The following is a 20,981-nucleotide window of genomic DNA, read 5'->3' on the forward strand; positions in this document are numbered from 1 at the left end:
TGAGAAGACAGCTCCAGAGAACCATGTTCCAGAACGGTGGCAGCTTAGGAAAGTTGTTCCTTGGGATTTGGTTCATAGGCTTTCTATCTCTATAGCCAAGAGAAAAGGAAGCCTGGCTACTGTTCCAGCTGCAGCAAACCTTGGCATCATCCATGTGGTGCTGGTTTTAGGTGTATTAAGAATGTAAAAGTTGTGGGGATAGGAAAGTTGCCACCCCGATTTCAGAAAGCCTGGAAGCTGGTCAGTATCCCCCTGAGAGGACATGTGAAGCTGTGAATGCGAAGCCAAAGGTGCAGTGGAGATCCCAGAAGTTTAGAGAAGGCAGAAATGTAGACCCTCTGAGGCAAACTGCAAAGAGAGAGCAGAGCCTATCCAAAAGAGATGCATGGGAACTACAACCACCAGCAATGCAGTAAATGTAGCACCACCAACCATCAGCAATGCAGTAAGCATCTTTGAAGTTCACGTCTTGCCACAGATCGCCCTGGATGCTGGAGGTGGAGCTACAGGACTTAATGTTTGCCATGCTGGATTTTGGACTTGCTTTGTTCCCATTCCTTCCTATCCCCCTCTTTGTACCATGTGAAATGGAAATGTCTATCTTGTGCCAATGTATGTTTGAAGTGTTTAACTTTTTTTCATTTATGTGGGAACTTTGCAGCTAAGTATTTGCCTTAACTCTCAGGGGAGACTTTGGACTTACACTTTTCAGAAATGCTGAAACTGTTAGGACTTTGGGAACTTTTGGAAATGGACTAAATGCCTTTTGCATAAAGGGATGTACATGAGTCTTTGGGAAGCCATGGGCAAAATGTTATGGCTTATGTCTAGACGTACCCCCAAAGCCTCATGTGGTCATAAGTGGTGCTTTTCTGGGGTGGCTGGATCTAGAGTGTGTGCTGCTGGCATCAAGGATGTGAGGCAGGGATTGATTTATGGTGTGATGCTATGATTGTGGATAAATACAAGGGACAAAAAATATAACTGAGAGATAAAAATGTAAGAGACAGAAAGAGGGCTAGTGTGCCCCATGTTGCTTACTGCTGGTCATTGATCACTTGCCTGCTTGCTTTTGCTGTCTTCTGCCTGCCACCTTGCCTTGGAGCCCGCTGATTATGAACGGAAACTTCTACACCTGTAAACTGAAATAAACCTTTCCTCCTTAACTTTGGAAGTTGAGTATTTTATCCTAGCAATTAGAAAAGACTAAGATATGCAGTGTCAATAGCTAAGGCATTGATGAATGGTAATAAAACTAGCTAAATGAACTGATGTCCAAAGTAAAAAACATGAGACTATTGGAGGAGTATTAGCTTTGTTTAAAGTCATCCTTAACAGGACTAGGGTACCACATTCCATCACTAACTCTGGAATGAGAATGCTTAGAAACAAATGAGCAGAGACACCTTCCAGAGAAACAATACAGTATTATTTATTTAAGGAGACGGGCATGCTCCTGTGTTATTTTGTCATACTTGAGAGCCAGCTGAGTTTGAATAATGAAGGTGAGGATGTTTCATCTTCCTCACTGGCGAGCTGTCTGAAGAGGGAGCCAGGCTGCATGGGGTCACCTGCTCTGGAGAGTGCCGGGGGGTCAACCTGCCATTGGATGTAGAGGAAGTGCCTTAGAGTCCTCCTGAAGCCTCTGCCTGTTCCCCTTCCACTCCCCCTGCACTGCAGTCCATGCCCCTCCAATGGGAAGCCACACTGCACACACAGCAGAGCTGAGATGGTTGGATGGCTCTAATAAGAGGCCTCTGCTGTTTGTCAGGGTTGAAAAGGATGGGAACAGCATGGGGTTTTATCTGATAACACTCGAATCTTGAGAATCTTCTGTTCCAGAAAAAGAGTAACCTTATGTACCTCTTTTCCACAGTCTGTTCCACTAATAGGGATAGAACTTAAAGGCCAGTAGCCAGTAACTAGTGTTATGGTGAAAAGTTATAGCACAGGTCATGCTTTGGAGTGTGGGGTTTTGGCAAGAGCTTTTCATTTTTTTTTAAAAGGGCCCCCCAAATTAAAACCAAAAGGTTGAAAAAAAACTTGCATCTTAATGGGTTTGATGGCAGAGAATATGGAAAGGACATGTTACTAGTATTTTGTCTAACAATAAAAGCAGCAACAACTGAACAGTACAAGACAAGCTGAGCTCCCAAACACACATGTACACAGCACAATTCAGAAATACCCAGGGCGATTCTTCAGGCTTAATGGATGGCATCCTACTGAAACAAAATGTATATTAAGAGGAAAATGAAAAAAAAAAAAAGGAAAATATAGATATAGCGGAAGAAAACTTTATTTACACAACTAAAAGGAATGGAAGATGAAACCAGCACCAGGACAAAAGGATTTTCTACAAATTAGTATAATCATTCTGCTGGGTTTGTAGTTATCCCTGTTACTCTACTTAAGAAACCATCTTCATCCTGTTTGTACATTTTCTACAGCCTTGCAGCCTGGGATACATTTTTATTATAAGGCTGCTTGTTTGTCAACAGGCATGTTAAGTCTTCTATTGGCTCAAACTAGTAAAACCTTGTATTTCTTTACTGTGCCGCCATTAAAAGCAGCATTAGTGCATTCTGTCAGTTGGTTCTTTCTCAGTTATTTCACAGGGAATTGACTGGCTGGGCAGAACAGGAACAGCAGGGAAGAACAACTTTCTGGGCACTAACCTGGGCTTTTGTTTCAACACCTCTGCTGGTTGACTTAGCCTTCCGCGTGCTCGTCATGCTCAGTGGAAGCAGGCCAAACCTCCAAGAGGAGAGGAAGCATTTCAGTGGCACGAAGGGGCAACCTTGGGGCCCAGAGAAACTTCTCAGGATCTGACTCACCTGATCTGACTCGAGGCCAGTGGTAGTATGTTGTGGGCTTCCTGGGAGTTGAATGTACTGCTTCGGGGAGTATACTGGTTCTCCGTACCAGTAACTAGTCCAAACAGAACCTGACATATAAAAGCGAGAAGAGGAAAATGCCAGAGTTTACTGTCCACATCAAACAGAAAATCATTTCTCCATTGGTAAGTACCACCACTTCATTTCTAACCATCATTTCTAACCATCATTTCTAACAAGCATTTTAGGAGCTGTTCTTTTGAATGTGTTAGTATTTCAAAATTACTTTCTTTCATAAAATCTCATGGCCATGTTGTTCTCTTTCTGAGGTTTGTGTAAAAGTTTATTAATCTCTACCTACAACTGAAGAGTTCAGATCCCAGCTACCCCAGTGTGTGGGATTTTCTCTCATCGTCTTTTAGCCTTTGCATCTCCGCTCAGCACCGGTGTCTCACCCCGTCCACACTGCACCCTGGCTACTAAGTGCTGAGTAGGTTTACTGTGAAACGTGAGCCCGTGGCACTTCATTCCCACCGAGGGTATTTGGGGGAAACTTACAGAAGTCCGCTGCACCAGGAGATTAAGGTTGCTGTTGAGGTACGGCGTGAACACATCCAGGTCAAAGGGGTCGATGAGTGCTTCCAAGTGGTCAGTCACTTTCTCCGTTCTTAGAAAAGATTCAGCATCACGATTTTCCAAGTTTTTTGTTAAGGACGAAGAAACAGTTTTACAGTATTTTCTACTTATAGAAGTTCTGAAGTAGACTTCATGCCCTCAGTCAAGTCCATTCTTTCTCCATGTTGTGTTTTTAGGGGAAGCACCAAGAGCTCAAATTATACCCAGCAGTTATAAGATGGACCTCTGAGGCATGAAGTTCTGCCTACTTTTCTTGACCATAAAATACACCCAGTAGATGGGCACTACTTCATTTGCTGTTAATACCATTTTTCCCCAAAAATAAGATCTAACTGGAAAATAAGCTTTAATAGGATTTTTTAAGATGCTCCTAATGTAAGTCCTATTTCCCAAATAAACCCTAGTGAAGATCAATAGACAGATACATTTAGTACATCTATTACAATATACAATGGTTGTATTAAATTATAAAATAATATTACTAATTAAGTGTAAAAATACTACTGACATTAATACTTAAAATAAATGAGAGTACAAATGATAATTAAGTACATTTAAATACCCAAGTGGGCACGTTTGGACAAGAGGTAAACACCTACGGAAACAGATGAACTCGAGACTTACTGCCGAATGACTAATTGGAGCATGTACACAGGGACAAATACTGTGCACACTTGTAACAGACACATGTGGGTGTGTCTAATATGATTCTTAATGCACTTGTGTGAAATAATGAAACATTTTCTGAATTTTGCTGTCTGCAATTTATTGCCACTTTTGTGTGGGCCATCATTCCTGTCACTATTTTTGCTGCCTTGCCTATCTCCTAAGTCCTAAGCTAACAGTTGATTTAATGGAGCTCAGTCTACATGAGGCCATGACTTGGGTGAAGAATTCATGGGATAAAATTACTGGTAGCTGTGTTGTCAATGTAGTACAAGCAGGCTACACAGAGAAGAGGTGCTCAGTTAGGGAGAGCTCTACTGCTGGATGTGAGAGATTGGTGCCAATGGAGGAAATGGTGTTGTAAGAAGTTCTGACTTGAATTCAGAATTTGGAGAGTTCTGACAATGTTCTAGAAGACGACATGATTATATCTGAAGATTTGTGTATAAGAGTAAATGTAGATTTTTATACATGAATAGATGTAGATTGCTGTATGTGAATATAGATTTTTGTACATGAAAAAATAAGACATCATCTGAAAATAAGCCCTGTTTGGTCCTTTGGAGCAAAAATTAATGTAAGACTTGGTCTTATTTTCGGGGAAATATGGTATGAACCCTCACAGTGTAGGACAAACCTATTAAATGTTCAGGAATAGGTTAGCTCTTCCCTTTGGGGGCAACCCAGAAAAGGGATACAGATGCTCCTCGGCTTATGATGGGGTCATGTCCCAACAAACCACTGTAAATTCAAAGTACTGTACACTAGACCTGAGCACTGAACCCTAGCATCAGCAACCACTCTAGAGGGTGGGGGGTTCCCCTTGTGACTGCAGGGCTGCCCTGGAACCGTGGCCTGATGGTCCCCAGCATTTTGAGAGAGGATCATAATGCATGTTGCCAGCCCACGAAAAGCCCCAAATGTGAAGGGCAGTTTTCCTCATGAGCACGGAGTGTCCCTATTTGCACCGGGAAAAGACCAAGTTGGAGATTCCAGAAGAGATTCAGTACCTGGAGTCCGGCTTGCTGTGACCACTCTTCATCTCCTGCTTGGTAGTGAGGACAACGCTGAGGTAGCGCAGGTCATAGAGGAGCTGCAGCACCCAATTCTGGGTCAGTGGAAATGCACCTTCTTTCTGCAAGTGAGTCCCCGACCCAGGGACAGATGGCTCATTATATGGCAGAGTGACCAACCGCGGGTTCTGTACAGCTTGGTGTTTCCCAAGCAGGTTTAATCTCATAACCACAGTGTACACTAGAAACTGGGTGATAAAGCTGAAGACCTAACAGCAGGGAAGAGACCCAGCCCTTAAAATAAACAGGCCTCAGTGCTACAGATGGCATTTCTGCAAACCAGGGCTTTGTGCATGAAGGAGGGGTCTAGTGAGGAACCCCAGCAGAGCACTTAACTGACTTTGTGCCACTTCAGGACCGCTCCTGTCTTCCACACGTTTCTAATGGAATGGGAAGCAGATACTGGGAGACCAGACCCCCCTCAAGTATTGCCCTGTGCCACAGCTATGCTGAGCAGCGGCCCTCCTCGAAGCACCCCTGCTGGGGATGAGTGGGGAGGTCTACGTGTTAACTGGGAGGAAACAAGCGGGAGACTTTATTTACTGGGCACATCTGATCCTGAGGAAATGCTAGGTTCATGATTTGCCCAAAGTGCAGTGAGCAGGTGGCAGTGCCAGGGCGGCAGCGGGGCCTTTCTCTGTGAAACCTGTTATCCGGCTCACTGGTCCTGAGCGTCCTTCTTCAGGGAGACTGGTAGGACCCAGGAGAACAGGTGTGAACCACAGAGCTGAAAGCCACCCCGAATATAAAAGAACGTATTTACAGGCCCCGATGCCTGGGCTGGGTGACCCATAACACTCTGGACCTTTGATGTGAACTGCCAACACTCTTTGTTACTAGAGGGAGCACATTCAAACACCTACCTTCATCTGCTTTTCTTGGGAAAGTTTCTCATAGGCAGTGACTACTTGAACCATGCAATTTTTCAGCATCTCCTGCAGTGTCACCTTTGGCAGGGTGTGGCCTCCGACCCGATTTATTTCCTCACATAAGCTAAACAGGAAGGACTGCACGTACCAGGATGGCTGAAAGAAGAAAGGAATGTCAGGTTGCCAGCTTACACCCATTAAATGATACACAGCAAAAGTGGGCCCATTTATCCTTCCAAGGCATGCATGCCAGGACCTTGGCCTCTCCACTCAAGCATCTCCCAGATACACAGCCTCTGTCAAGTCCTCCCTTCCTTGGTCTGAGGTCCACCAGGCAGATGGCGCTGTAAATGCTGCTGTCTGCACTTCAGGGTAGGTGGTTCTCTCACTAGCACAGAGCCCATGCTACCAAGGAATCATCAGCTACTTGTAAAGCAGTCTTTGATGTAGGTGGTCTCACATCCATGTGCCCCCATCCCACAGTCCTGCTGTACACATTCTTTGCAACTACCCCACAGAAGTTGCATGCTGAATGATTTTCTCAGATTGTTTTGCTTCCCCCATGGGAAGTCTCTCCCGTCTTCAGCTCAGGTCCATGTGACAGTGGGATGTGCTCACCTGTGAAGGGAGTCGGATCTTGGATGTGATGCTACTGCCAGATTCAGTCTCCTCCTGAATTTCTAGTTCCTCCCAGTTTGTGGCTGTGGCTAGGACTGACCCTGCATCATCTAAAAGTAATGACTGCGTGAATCCATGAGTCAGAACCTGGTGATAAAAGCAAATATCCATATAAGTCCTACAGAATGTAGAGTTTGTTTAACTAGAACATTCTTCAGACCAGATTAAGCTGCTAAGTTTGTATGCAGGGTGGGAGGGGCCACCATCATTCTCCTTTTGGCCAGTTACCACTATCAGTAAGGGGAATGTGGATACTATGCACCCTATTAATGTCATACATCACCGCATATTGTACTGGTTTAGTTATTTATCTTATAAGTAGGTAGCTTGCACAGCCTAAGATAAAATCAGGTAAAAATAAAAAATAACACACACCCTTTTAAGAGCTAATGCAAGCAGCTAGATAAGCTTTAAAATACTAAACACAGAGATAAAAGATTAAAATAAAAATAGAGACAAGGACCTTTCCTCCCCACAAAAACTCTCAGAGTATGCTAACTTGACCGTTCCTCTGTACCTCCACATTGTACCTCAAAGACATCAGAAATGCAATATAACCCATTTCTTTAAACTCATTTTTCTTTGAAACAAGCTTTTCCCCACATTCTACTTATTCATATAAAAACAGGACCAAAAAAACCCCAAAAAACAAAACCCTAACCAATTTGGATTTCCATTCAAAATCTGGCAACAGGGGCTGTTTCTCTTATTTCTGATAAATATTATCCTAATTCTTCCTTTTGTTCATGAGACTATGAGCTGTTTATACAAAATTAACTATCTCAATATGAGACCAGCAGAGATTAAGATATTTACATTAAAAAGCAGGATATATAGACCTCTGTCCAGGCAGAAAGTGTTCCTTTTGTTCTTTTTCTTGTGTGTGTGGTATGTTCTGGTACTGGGGATTTAACCCAGGACACTGAATTACATCTCCTGCCCAATTTTTAATTATTATTTTGTTTATTTTGAGACAGTCTTGAAATGTCATTAAGTTGCCCAGGCTGGGTTTAAACGTGCTACTTCTGCCTTAACCTATGCTAGGATCATAGGCGAGCACCACTGCACTTTGCAGGAGAGCTTTCATTTTCCCCTGATAGAAGGAAAAAATAAAGGTTTTCTGTCTATAAAATGTAAGTTAAAAATAAGTAGAGTAAGTTTACACTTGAGCCGCTTTGGAGAGGTAAGTTGCAAGCAACTGTACAATAGACTGTTACTCTCTTACAACTTAAGGAACTTTCTGAGGTTGCCAAGACCTAAGTAAGATAAAGTGAGACAAACAAAAGATCCTAAGACTTTCTTGTCACTCACTTTCACAACCGCTGAGCTCCAGACCCGGTAGCCCACCACACTCTGCTGAAGAAGTAATTCTTTCACCTCCTGCCACTGGGCCTGCACAGGAAGGAGATCCTGAGCTCTCCCTTTTCCCTGCTTTTTCACAGCTCTGGTCTCCCTTGCTGGTTTCTCAGAGATCTTAGACCTTCCCACAATGCACTGCTTCAGGTGGGGACACAGTTCTCCCAGGGACTGGCAGAGTCTGGCCATGAAAAGGGCTGTGTGCAGTTTGGTGCTGTGCAGCACATCCTCCTGGCCTTGCACAACTCCTTCGATGCTCTGCAGCTCTGCTTGGATGCAATCCATGATGTATTTGACGCACGCCATAGAGTGAATCCGCAGCATGTCCTGCACAGTCCCAGCATCTGCATATCGGTCAAAGGCAGAGTTCTTGGCCTGCTGCATGAGGGTGGCATCCTTGGGCAGGGCTGTGTCGTCAGAGGGAAGGTAAGCCAGGAGGTCATCCAGTTTAACCTTCAGTTTGGAATCCAAGGCAGTACAGAAATTCTGGACACAAGGACTAATAGCCTGGGCTTTCATGGAGAGGCCACTACTGGCTAAATGGGGTCGGTTTGCCACACTGACCCAGGCAGCATCAGAAGGCAGGTCACTGGGACTCTCATGCCAGAGGAAGAGAGACATGTTCTGTTCAAAGAGAATGTGCTTATTTGATGTGGAATTGCTGGTGCTGTTCTCAAGTTCCTGCAGAGCTGAGACCAGGAGCTCTTTGGAGCTACTGGAGATGGATTCAAAGCCTTCCTTTGTCAGAGTCTGAAAGAAAATGAGAGGAGAGGTGTAATCCTTATTCTTTAATGAAATTTTAAGACACAGTACCAAGTGGCGTGACCTGAGCATTCAGAATGTTCCTATGACATTCATAAAATCTATAGTGTGGCAGAGAATCAAAGACACCATCAGTGATTGTGATGGGCTTGTTTCTGGCCATGTGAGTGAGGTATGGTGTTTTCAGGCCAAGTTTCTCCAAGTGTTAGAATACATTCAGGAAGTAACAGGAAGCTCTTAGAATAAACACAAGATCACATTAGGTTGGCTGCGACATAGGGGGCCTGTGTGATTTTCCATCTTACCTGTAAGCGCTCCAGGAAGAGCTGCTGCATCATGTCCTCCCAGAACAGGAGTGGCTTATCCAGAAGCCGCCGACACACCACCTCCCAGCTGTGACTGGCAGACTCATTGGTAAGTAACTCCCACACAGCATCCCGGATCCCTGCAAGACCTTTCATGCTCTTCACATATAGGAGCAGGTTGCTGATCCCATTCTTAATATCTTCATTACACCTGAACAACATTTTCCATGAGTTTTACTGTGTTTGTGGTTTTCACACCACTGTTAAAAATGACAGTAACCTGTTTCAAAACCTTTTTTTTTTTTGAGGAGGTGGGGGGGCCTGGGGGTTGAACCCAGGGCCTTTGCAGTAGATCCCAAATCCTTTTAAAATTTTATTTGGGATAAGTTCTAGCTATGTCACTAAATTATTCAAGATGGAGTCAAATTTGAATCCACCAGCCTCAGCCTCCCATGCATATGCCATTATACCTAACTTGAGAATCTCTTACCTGGAGATATAGATATAGATATAGATAGATATAAATATAGATATTTCTGACTAGTTCGGGGCACAGTCCATAGCCCTGTTAATTCTTGCTTCCTTGAAGATATAAGGGACTCTTAAGGTCCGTGGAATGGTTTCAAATATTGATGCATTAAATATTAGGAATTGGAAAACTGTCACTTAAAGAAAATTTGAGCCCCTACTGTAGGGAACGGCTCTGGCTGAAAATTGGTCACATGTGATGGGGCAAGGCAAGTCTGGAGTGCCTAAAGCAATCCATCTACTTGTCTGAGACAATTCCAGTCTAGGCAACCCTGTGTCACATGATACTAAGTTTGTCAAATGCATAAATAAACACTCTATGGTGGCTGTTCAGTTCTTTTCCTCCCATCCAGAGACAGAGAGAGAGCTCCACCTGACCCCAGCTTTCGTCTATTGTCCTTATTTTTTGATCCTCTCAGCATTTTTCCCTGGGAACACTGAGAGGTATTTTGTACACAGCAATTGGCACCCAAACAAGGACTGACTTGGTGAGAAAAAACAAGTGGGTGTGAGTACACTTCTCATTTGCATGCAACAGGGAGAAGTGCATTGGTAGGTCAATATTCAGCACAGGACTGCATCAGTATTGGCAGTTCATCAGGTATAAAAACTTGGGGCAAAAGATTCACCAGGACCTCTAAAAAAAAAAGAAACAAAAAGAAAGAAATAGGCTTAGAAGATTCTGAAAGGAAAAAGGTGTAGGCATGGGATGGTTTCAAGAACCACAAATGTATACGTATGCAGAAGTGTTTTTTGCAGGCATGATTCCTGTATTTTCTGGATTTTGGTTAGAAAGGGTTTTGCAACCACAAAGGATTTGGCTCGAAGTACTATTTTAAAATCAAGTCCCGAGAGTGATAAGAAGAGTGGAACAAAGGTACCACCGATAGAGCTTAAACCCTCTAGTTTTGCTCAGTCAGATAAGAAAGAAACTACGGGAGACAAAAAAGGAAATTCTTTTAAATTGTGTGTGGCTGGCTTGGAGTGGCGTGGTGCCACCAGGTGGAGGGGTGCAGAGCTGGTGCAGAGGGCCTTGTGTTCTGGTCCTGGATGGACTCAGCTGGGATTTCCAAGCTGCCCAGGAGCCCTCGTGCTCTGCCCAGCTGTGGCTGTTGGCGCACACCACAGGCAAAAATCCCCACCATCCACATGTGCATTTCTGGCACCAAAAGTTCATATGGTGCAAACAGTGTCTGCGCCTGTGCTCAGAACTCCTGCAGCCACAGTGGGGGTGGCAATTGCCACGCCCAGTGCCTGGGGTCAGCCAGTGGAGGCCATGGATGCAGAGGCAGTGACCGCCACACCCCTTGGAGACGGGGAGGTGCAGGTGATGGAACCCATCCCTGGCAGTAAGGCACTGCCAGCAGCTTGCCCAGCCCCAAGGCGATAGAGTGGAAGCCACAGGAAGGGCAGGAGCTCAAATACAAAAAGGAAATCAAGGTTATTATTCAGTTTACTTAAAACATTGCTCAAATCACCCCATACTCTCATATCACTCAATTGGTCATTCTTCCATTGACAAAAAATAAAAAAATTATAAATAAGAAAAAGAGATCCAAGGATTTTGTGTCTTCAGGTACCTACTGGGTCCAGAAGTAAAACTGATTATTTCAAGGAAAAGCATTTTAAAGGGCTTCTAGACACAGGTGTGGATGGCCTCTTGTTATGCAGCTGCAGGTCCACAGTAATGGAAGTGCTAGATTGCTGACCTGAAGGGATGCAAAAGACCATTCATCCTTGCAGGGAATACAGCTTCTCAGGGAATAGAGCCCTTTTCTCTCTCTCCATTATAATTAGCACCAAAAAAAAAAAGCCTTTACGTTTTTCCCTCGAGGTGATTGATTACTGTTTTCATTCTCAAGATGAAAACATTTTGCCTTTAGTTAAAAAAATATCACATTTCCTAAGATTTACAATAATGGGAATATGTAAAAAAGATTACTTAAAAGAACTAATTCCCATACATGAAAATTTTGCCCCTTGTCTCAAAAAACTTTGGTCTTTTAGAGTTATAGTACAAATTTTCTTCATTTTAGATTATACAGCTAATACAACTGTCTTGCTTTAATTACAGTTTCCTTCTTAACATCATATATAGGATATGCTACTGAGTTTTAAAATTTTTATAAGCCTTTGGTATTCTCTTGATTCCTAAGAAGATTGATTGCCTGTTTTACATTCCTAAATTTATTTGGCATAAAACAGTTTTGGTATTTTACAAACAGGTATAAAGGTTTGGAGCACAATCTAAGAACACTGGGGTTTGAACAGTTGCTTAATTTTAACATTCCATTTAAATAGTGGCAGGCCTACTGCTGGCCTCCAAAAGGCTACAAACTATGACAACTTTTTCTTATTTGGGTCACCTTATCCAACAGAGACATAATGTGCCCCAAACTGTTCAAATCCAACTTAATCATTTTATAACCCTGATTTTCAGACTTTACTTGGTAATATTAATTGGCTTTGCCCAGATCTTAAGCTAACTACTCATGATTTCGGTTCTCTTTGATATTCTCAAGGGAGATCCAGTCCCTACCTCTCCAAAAGCTCTTATGCCAGAGGCTAAAACTGCCTTAGATAAAGTTAATCTGTAGAGAGCATTTGCTCTCTCTAATGCTCAAAATTCAATTACAAAAACAAAAGGAGGAATCAGTCCCTCCCACCTCACTTGGCAGTGTATACTATTGCAATTCAATTGGGTAAAGCAAGCTAATTTGGGGTCAAGGATATGCTTGTGTTTTGCTAGAGCATGCTGTCCAGCTGTATCATGAACCTAGATCTGGAGAAGAATTTGACAAGGATAAGGCTAGTGCTCATCTGGGGCCTCCTGAAGGAATTGACCAGAATGCCCAGGAGATGGTAACTAAAATGGGAATCAAAGGTCTGAGTAAGGGGCTGGTTATGTAGCTCAGTGGCACAGTGCCTAATTGGCAAGTACAAGGTCATGAGTTTGTTTTTGAATACAAAAAAAATCTCCAAAGGTCTGAGCAGATGATAGAGTATATAGAGATAACTGAGTTTAAAGTTACCAGTATTCTTAAGACAAAATAAAATATAAAATATGTATATTCATTATAGATGAAAGATTGTATTCCTTTCAAATTCTTCATCCAAAAGATCTCTAATTGAAAAACAAAATCTCAGCAGTCTATTTTTAATTATAAATTTCTAAACTGGAAATAGAATTATTATAATTCAACTTGGTCAAAAATATATCTGAGTGCACTCTGATTTTGTAAGATATTTGTATGTTCAAGCTGTTAACGTGTGTACTTGTTATGTGTCTGTTTGTCCATTCTATGAAGAGCTGTTCCCTTTTTATTTGAGCTCAACAATTTTTCTCTTTTCCTTTTTCTTTTGCATTTTTGGATCACTTGTTCTTAATACAATTTGTGTTATAGATGTAAAAGCATGCTTTCACCTGGGTTACCAAGTGGTCAAAATGATATCAAAATTGGTTTACTCATAGGTCATTAAAAATTTTAAGATAATTAACAAACATCCCTTAGAGTGGGGACAGATTATTGGACAGGACTCCAATTGGTGAACAGAGGAGTGGTCAACCTTTGTTCATTAATAAGAAGCCCCCAGTGATCTCAATACTCTTATGGGAAACACCACCAATAATTTGGTCATGGTCAAAAGGTAGTTTTCTAGAAAAATACAGTAAGGTTTTCTCACAAAAGATGCTCTTGGTACCAAACTAAATTAAGAAGTAAAGGTTTTCACATGTGTATGACAATCATTATTGTTAATCTCATGCTGTATTAAATGTATTCATGATTCCAGGTGTACAAGTCTACCAAAATGTAAAACAAGGACGCTTACAGTGATAAGACATTTCTTTCAGATTCAGTCCTCTGCTTTTAACAAAAAACTCATGTAATGTATACCCATTAAAGGACAATAAATTAGGTAAAAGCTTCCTATGGATTAGATAATGATGACTGGTTATGCTGTGTCAAAACGAAAATTTCAGTATTATGTTACAAAATGTCATCATGATTGTCATGTTATGTATGTTATGTATGTCATGTTATGTACGGTTTTGATTTCTAAATTTCTGTGTAAAATCATGTAACTTTTGTCTGTTAACATTCTATACGGATTTAAATATTAGAATATCCATGGTTGTTAGAAAATAACAGTTCCATTTTATGTTCTAAGGTGTTTGATAGTCAGATAAGATAGTAATATTAAGTTTACTGCCTGCCTCTATTACAATGTAACGTTGATAATCTTTTCTGCTGGATGTTTAACAATTGAGTTTTGGAGAGCAAAAATCTGAAAGACAGGTGGGCTAAGAGAATAGCCAATATTTTGGCTCTAGCCTTCCAAGGTCAATGAGGACCCAGGACATAAAACTTCTGCTGCAACATCCTATAACTCGTTTGATTCCCTGATCTTCTGATCAAGGAGATTATGTGACCACAAAGTAAAGTGATTCAACAATGCATTAGGAGAGTCATCAGGAGAAAAAAAACCTCTCAAGCTTTCACAAAAAGCAAACTTGTCAAGCAATGGCCATGACTCATTCAGACTGCTGACACTGACAAAAGAACTAAGAGGTGCTCTACTTGGTTCCCAGGTAATTCCTGAGGAGACTTAACTGACCTTGATAGCAAAAAATTGATTAATACAGGTCTCACCTTAACTTAGTCTTAAACATCCAGCAGAAAAGTATGTACACAAGATGTAGAAAACCATGCCATAGTAATATGCTAGCTGTGAAAGATTCAAATCACTAACAACTCTGACACTTGCTAGCTATACTGGTAACTGACCACTGATAGGGATTATTGGACTGTACAGAGTTAACTTGCTATACATAGGTACCTAAAATCTTTGGACTGGAAATCTTCAGCCTAAATGAGTAAGTTCACTCAGAATGGAAAGGGCTCAAAAATGAAAGGGTCTTCTACAAATGTCTTCCAACACAGTTTCTCTAACTTCAACTGAACACCCATCGCTTACACTACAAAATAGAAAAGAGGAAGACATAGGGAGCAGCTGAAGCTAGAAACTGGTCATGTATGGGTGCAAAGCAAGGCCAGAGTGCCTAAAGTAATCCATCTACTTGGCTGAGACAACTCCAATCATTAGTCGCTAGGTAACTCTGTGTCCTGTGATACTAACTTTGTCAAATGTATAAATAAATGCCCCCATAGTGGTTGTTCAGTTGTTTTCCTCCCATCCAGAGAGAGAGAGAAAGAGCTCCACCTGACCCAGCTTTTGTCTATTATCTTTATTTCTTGATTCTCTCACCATTTTTCCCCAGGATTGAGAGCTGCTTAGGATGCAGCACCATACATATTCTCTTCTTTGATTCTCCTACATGAGAATGCATGTGGCACTTCACCCAACTCACCTCAGAGGTGCTCTTCTGGCTACTTACATGGTGATCCATTTCTGTAGTGTGTCTCTCAGGTATTCCTGGCTGATAGGATGTGCCAGGGTTCGGAGCACTGGCTGGAACTCGATGACAGATGATGGCAGGTGTCTGAACCAGCTGCCCAGCTTCATCTCCCCTTGTAGGACACTGATGCCCTTCCCTAGAGAGAGACCCAAGTGAGAGGCAGCCAAGGCCATACTTGGAATAGCATATTAAAACTGGACCTCAGGGCTGGGGATTTAGTTCAGTGGCACAGCACCTGCCTGGCAAGCACGAGGTCGTGAGTTTGATTCCCAGTACCGGAAAAAAACCAAAAAAATAAAAAAATATAAAAAATAAAAATGGACCTCAGAGGAATTTCCAAAATCTTACTTTCTCTGGGTAAGTCAAAGTAGACCCCTTCAATAGAGGGAAAAATAAAGTATAGCATATGTCCAGGTCCTCCCTCAGCAGGGATTAGAGTACCTATAACTCTGGCCTCGCCTGGATGAAGGAGTATAGGTAAAAAGAAAGACATGAGTGTTGTATACTCCTTAATGTTTTTGTTTTCTGTCTTTAAGGAGGGGTCTTGCTACGCTGGCCAGTGTGACCTCTCATCCTGGGCATCAGTGATCCTTTTGCTTTAGCCTCTTGTATAGCTGGGACTATAGGTGTGTGCCACTTGGCAATCCTTGACATTTTAACAGCACTTAAGAGGTCAAATAGTAAAGTGTATCATTTTCCTTTCCTCACCATATTTCTGTCACTCTTGATGAACTAAAGGAAGCACTGATGCCTACTCATCAGTGCAGCTCTTGGAGATGGTGCACCCTGTACTCTATGTGCAAGACTGTGAGTTTCAAACTGTAGGCCCTTCTGAAGTGCCCCGTAATTCTGTTTGCCAATGTGCTAGAGATTAGCCTATCCTCATCTTCTGTGAAAAGAGTAAGGTATCAAATGTAAGCACTGGGAGAGAAATCAAAACCTAAGTAAATGGTGTCTGAACTGAAAGGTAAAGTTACTTAAAGATGAGGTTATGTGATACTTGTATCGCTCTTTGGAAAAGACCACTTGGTCATAACCATACTCACTTGTTTGCTTTTGTCTTTATATATTTCTGCTATCTATTTTGCAGACACCTCCATGTGACCTTGGATTCCTGGAGTTCTAAGGAACTGCCTTCTGTCTTTTTTTTTGCTTACTGATATCAAGTAACTTCCATATGCTTCAAATAACTGTACATGCAGATGTACTGCATATGTCTCTGACAGTCACCTGCCAACCCCCAGTACCATCCCAAGGTCTTAATTTTCTCCAGTGCAATGTTTTTGCATGTGTGAATCCATCACCAGACCCTTCAAACCAGATCCTTTTCTAGTTAACTTGGATACCTCCCTTCCCATAACCTATGCAGCAAACCCATCATGAAATCTTTTCCTTGAGATGCCAGGCGAGGTGGCACAGGCCTATAATCCCAGCACTCAGGAGACAGAAAAGATTACCATGAGTCTCAAGCCAGCCTGGGCTACATAGTGAGTTCAAGGCCATTCTGAACTACATTGTGAGACCCTGTCTCAAAAAACAAAAAACTCCCTAACAGACACTGGAGTTGTCCAGTGAGCTCCATTTCTATTGCTCCCTTTTAACCCACAATCTGACCTCTGGGTCACAGTGACAGCCTCCTAAGTGAGCTCTCAGCATCTCTCTACCTTATGGGACTCCGCTACCATATAAGCATCATTTAATTATAGTTGAGATACATGCCACCTAACTAAAGGAGGGGACACATGAGAACACAGAGGGACTACACAAATCTAGGAAGGTCCCAGAAGATCTCCACTGTTCCTTGGGTCAAGTCCAAACTCCCAAGCCTGGCCCATAAAGCCTGGCATTAACTGGCTCCTGGCCACATTTTATCTCCTCTCTTCCTCTCCTAAATCTCACCCAAGAAACCTCTCCCTCACTGGCCTTCTTCACTTTCTCCAATTCACTATCACCTTCCCTTGCCTTGCGATTCTGCACACCTCTTCCCTTTGCTTGGAACTCTCTTCCTTGCCTTTTCACCTTACTAAATTATACTCTATCTTTAGCCTTCAGTTTAATTATCACTTCCCCAAGAAGTCTTTTCTGACCCTGGCAAGTTCCAATCAGTGTTTCCAAGTCAACTTGTACTCTGCATTTATAGTAATGACTAATAGTGACATTAAATGGCTGTTTGCATATTAATGAGTTCAATATATGCCTACACCACTAGACCATGACCTCCACATTTCTCTAGTTTCCTCAGAGCTTGGCACAGTGGCTGGAATATGTTAGACACTGGATAAGCATCTGTCAGATGAGCCAGAAAAACGTTGGTTAAGAGCTCACCAGTAGGATGCTGGCCTGTGATGGTCTCAAGCGTAGAGAAGAGCAGGCCACACGGCAGAGATGGATCTGGAAGCAGCCCCTCTGGTAAAGTGTAGAAAAGGGCATGTGCTTGGTTCAAAGTGGTGGCCAGCAATTCCACTAATGAGCAAAACTGGGCCTTGATGCCAGAACCTGTGAGAAGAAATTATCCTCTTTAAACAATTTTCATTTGTGAAGTTAAAGACAGAGCCCTCTGTATGCCCCCAGTCTCCCTCCACTCACTCTGTTCCATCCTATTACAAAGGATCAAATTTTGTAAAGAAGCTACACCCACCATGGTTCGGCTGGTTGAGAAGTGTCTGAATAGTTGCTTTTCTGGCCATCAGGAAGTCTGTGAGGGCTTGGCGGGGGGAACTTTCCTCTAAGAGCATTATGGAGCAGAGGGCCTCTGTCACAGCTTGGTCAGACACAGCTTGGCATTTGAGCAGCATCTTGCTTTCGTGCAGAATGGTTGACCTAGAAAGAAGATGACAACTGTCAACAGGGAATTTTTAACATCTTGGGTGAAAAGCAGGGGTATGCTGGGAAAGAAGACAGATTCCATAAAATTGCAGTGGTGAAGCCTGGCCATCACCAGAGATCTTTCTGCAGAATCTACTTACCGGAAGTGGCTGGCTGCTGCCACCTGCCGAATAAGTATAGGAAATCGAGAGAGAATTGGACTGTATTGGGAACTAGAAGAATCCAGCTGAAGCAGGCTGTGGAGGTGGCAGCAGAGCAAGTAGAGCTGTGTGGCATGGAGATACTGAGAGGCTTCCATGGAGCTCCAGATCTTCTCGGGAATTTCTAATAGCAGCTTGATCTGGGCAGCCATGCTGTAGAACTTCTCCTGAGATGGTGGCTGTGGCTGTGGCTGAAGGGAAGGGCGTAACAAAGAGGAGCAAACAAAAGCAAGGTCAGTGTTCTATAGGCTCAGGAGTCAGGGGTATTTCAGTATTTAAACCTTTCACGGAGCTGGACTCAATGCCACTCAGCAAGGTGTCAAGGTCTGATGTAAATCCCTTCATCATCTCCCTCGCTGATTATCAGTGACACTCTTTTGCGTTTTTTTTTTTTATTACTGTGAATTGACCCCCAGTTGACTTCCCCAACTTCTGCTTTATTTTGACACAGAGTCTTGCTGTCACTTAGGCTATGCTTGATCTTGCTATCCTCCTACTTCAGCCTCCTAGAGTGCTAGGATTATGGATGTGCACTACCATGCCTGCCTATCCTCTTAATGTTCTGATCCTCTTGATGTCTTGATAGCAGCGCCCTCTGTAGGCTACTACTTCTGTAAGAACTTTCTTTTCCTGAAGTTCAGCCTTACTACTTGTGGCCTCTTGTTTAAAGGGCACCGTGGGCTTCCTTGTTAACTGTTTTTCACCAACTCTACAAATCTTCATCTCCTTAAGTCTTGTGGCTTCTCCTCATCTTAGTCTACCCTCTCAAGCATCCCTTCATAAAGGGTTTATTGCCTTATAAAAAAGCTGGAGGGAACTAGCCCAAGCCCTTTTATGGTTCCCTTTTTCACCATTAATATGCAGCAGGAAGGCCCTTATCACATAACAAATGCCACTGCCTTGATCTTGGACATCCCCAATGCCAAGACTACGACAAAATGAATTTTTGCTCTTTATGAATTATCCAATCTCACATATTTTGTTTTAGCAAGATAAATCAACTAAGACAGCTATATTCCACATCTCTTCTGTTTTTAAGACCCTTCCTTCTTGAGGACCCAATCTGAAAGTGACTTCCTTTACAACTTTTATAGCAAATGGACACAATTATTTTAGGAATTAATCTGTTATCCTAAAATATTTCCTACTGGTATTCTAAATTCTATTTCTTGTCAACTTTTCTTGGATTTATGATCTTGACTAGAATGTATCAGTAGGATGATACAGAGCAGGAATTAGGGTTCTGCTGTTTGTGAATCAAACAAAGAATGTACTCAAATTTGGGGCTGGGGCCACACAGAATCAGATATAGTAACTATGAAAATGAACTGACTACTAAAATCAGGTCTTTTAATAGGCCTGAAAGTATGGTTCAGTCACAGCAAACTTGGGCCACCCATAAGGGGACAAGTACTTAATACATAGCTCATAGAAGGTTGAGGTCACTCATTTCAAACATTTCCAACTTTCTACACATAGTTCTTATGCATTACCCCATTGACTGGTCTGTTTTTTTCCACAACCCACGTAGCATGAGAAGGTCCCAAATGGGAGCTAGATGTACTTTTGCAACTTCCTCTTCCCTATTACACTTAGTTGCCACAGGTTACGCACAAATGCCTCTTATACCTGTTTCATCTCCATGCCTTTCACTCAGCTCATCCCTAGGTCAACATTCTTCAGGGAAGCCAGGGGCTGCTCCATATTTACTGCCCCATCCTTCTCATCGGGCCTTATAGTTAGTGTTTAGGTTAAAAAAGACAGGGAGAACTGGAAGAGCCTTAGTTCCCTACCATGAACATGTTCGTGTGCTCAAAGGTCCAGGGCCTGCAGCCTGGTGTCCCCTCCAACTCCAAAGGCTGAGAGGCCACCTGGCAAGGTGAAGTTATTCCTAGGGGCAGGGCAGGGGAAGAGGGCCGGGATAACGGCCGAATTACTTGAAGGGAAGGTGTGAACATAAGGGAGCAACTTCTTCCCTGGAAAACACCGTCAGGAGGCGGTAAATTTGATAAAGGGCCGAACTCCACTCCCCGGGCCTTTTCAGTGCTAACGGAGAGCCCGACCGCGGTGAGCACACGGGGAGAGAAGTCGGGGACGGCTCCAGGGGACACTGTGGACGACGTGTCGCCAAAGGACCAGCAGCCCCAGCAAGGCGGGCGGCGCCGCGCCGAGAAGGCAGCCCGCGGGGAGGGCGCCGCTCCCTGCGGAGGTGAGGCCGGCGGGGCAGGGCTGCGGGACTGACCTGCGGGGCCCGCGGGGGCCGGGACGCGGCCGAGCCGGCCGGGCGGAGGCGGGCGCAGTACCGCTCGGTGGCCTTCACCGCGTCCACCAGCCCCTCCGCGCAGCGGCGCATGTGGCCGATGGAGTCGGCCGCCTCGATCAGGTCGCGGTAGCGCTCGCCCACCATCGGCCGCAACTCCTCCTTCTTGTGCTCGATCTCCGCCCGAACCTGCCGCTCTAGCCCGCGGATTTCCTCAGCCCCATGAGTCTCGAAAAGCGCTGCGGGGTCCCGCAGATCCAGCCGCTTCAGTGCGGTGGACGTTGCCATAGCCGCCATGAAACTGGGATCAGTCAGCTGGCAGCTACTTCCGCTCACAAGCCCCGCCCCTGTCCCGCCATTTTAGATGAGGGCAGAAGTGCTTCCGCTCCCTCGGAACCATCTTTGTTCTGGGCGTTCTGGAGTTTGGTTGGAAAGCGGTTGCCAGTTCAGGGTTTAGCTGGGGAGGCTAGCTACGTAAAAAAAAAACTGGTTTGCAAGACTGACTGTTGGCTTGCCGGCTGATGCCTGAAACACTTCTACGTGCACCTGGAGCCTTTCTTTGATAG

General features: G+C 43.5%; 1 protein-coding gene across 2 annotated transcripts; it reads right to left on the reverse strand.

The window, feature by feature from the left end:
• Nucleotides 1–1,407: 1,407 nt before the first annotated feature.
• On the reverse strand, nt 1,408–20,755 carry Cog1 (component of oligomeric golgi complex 1). 2 transcript variants are annotated; one of them, XM_005402088.2, is made up of 15 exons: nt 20,398–20,755; nt 18,096–18,346; nt 17,768–17,949; nt 17,455–17,625; nt 15,109–15,265; nt 9,183–9,393; nt 8,071–8,865; nt 6,700–6,846; nt 6,076–6,237; nt 5,150–5,274; nt 3,396–3,504; nt 2,838–2,947; nt 2,679–2,757; nt 2,189–2,222; nt 1,512–1,599 (listed from the first exon to the last, which is right to left on the reverse strand). In XM_005402088.2, the coding sequence occupies exons 1-14, from the start codon at nt 20,710–20,712 to the stop codon at nt 2,208–2,210; spliced, it is 2,829 nt and encodes a 942-aa protein (XP_005402145.1). In that variant the 5' UTR covers nt 20,713–20,755; the 3' UTR covers nt 1,512–1,599; nt 2,189–2,207. The 2 variants fall into 2 exon arrangements, with proteins under 2 accessions (XP_013358683.1, XP_005402145.1); XM_013503229.1 differs by lacking the exon at nt 2,189–2,222 and having other exon boundaries at nt 1,408–1,599.
• Nucleotides 20,756–20,981: the final 226 nt, after the last annotated feature.

Source organism: Chinchilla lanigera, unplaced genomic scaffold, assembly GCF_000276665.1.
Source record: "Chinchilla lanigera isolate Chin_1 unplaced genomic scaffold, ChiLan1.0 scaffold00077, whole genome shotgun sequence".
Classification (NCBI taxonomy): Eukaryota; Metazoa; Chordata; class Mammalia; order Rodentia; family Chinchillidae; genus Chinchilla; species Chinchilla lanigera.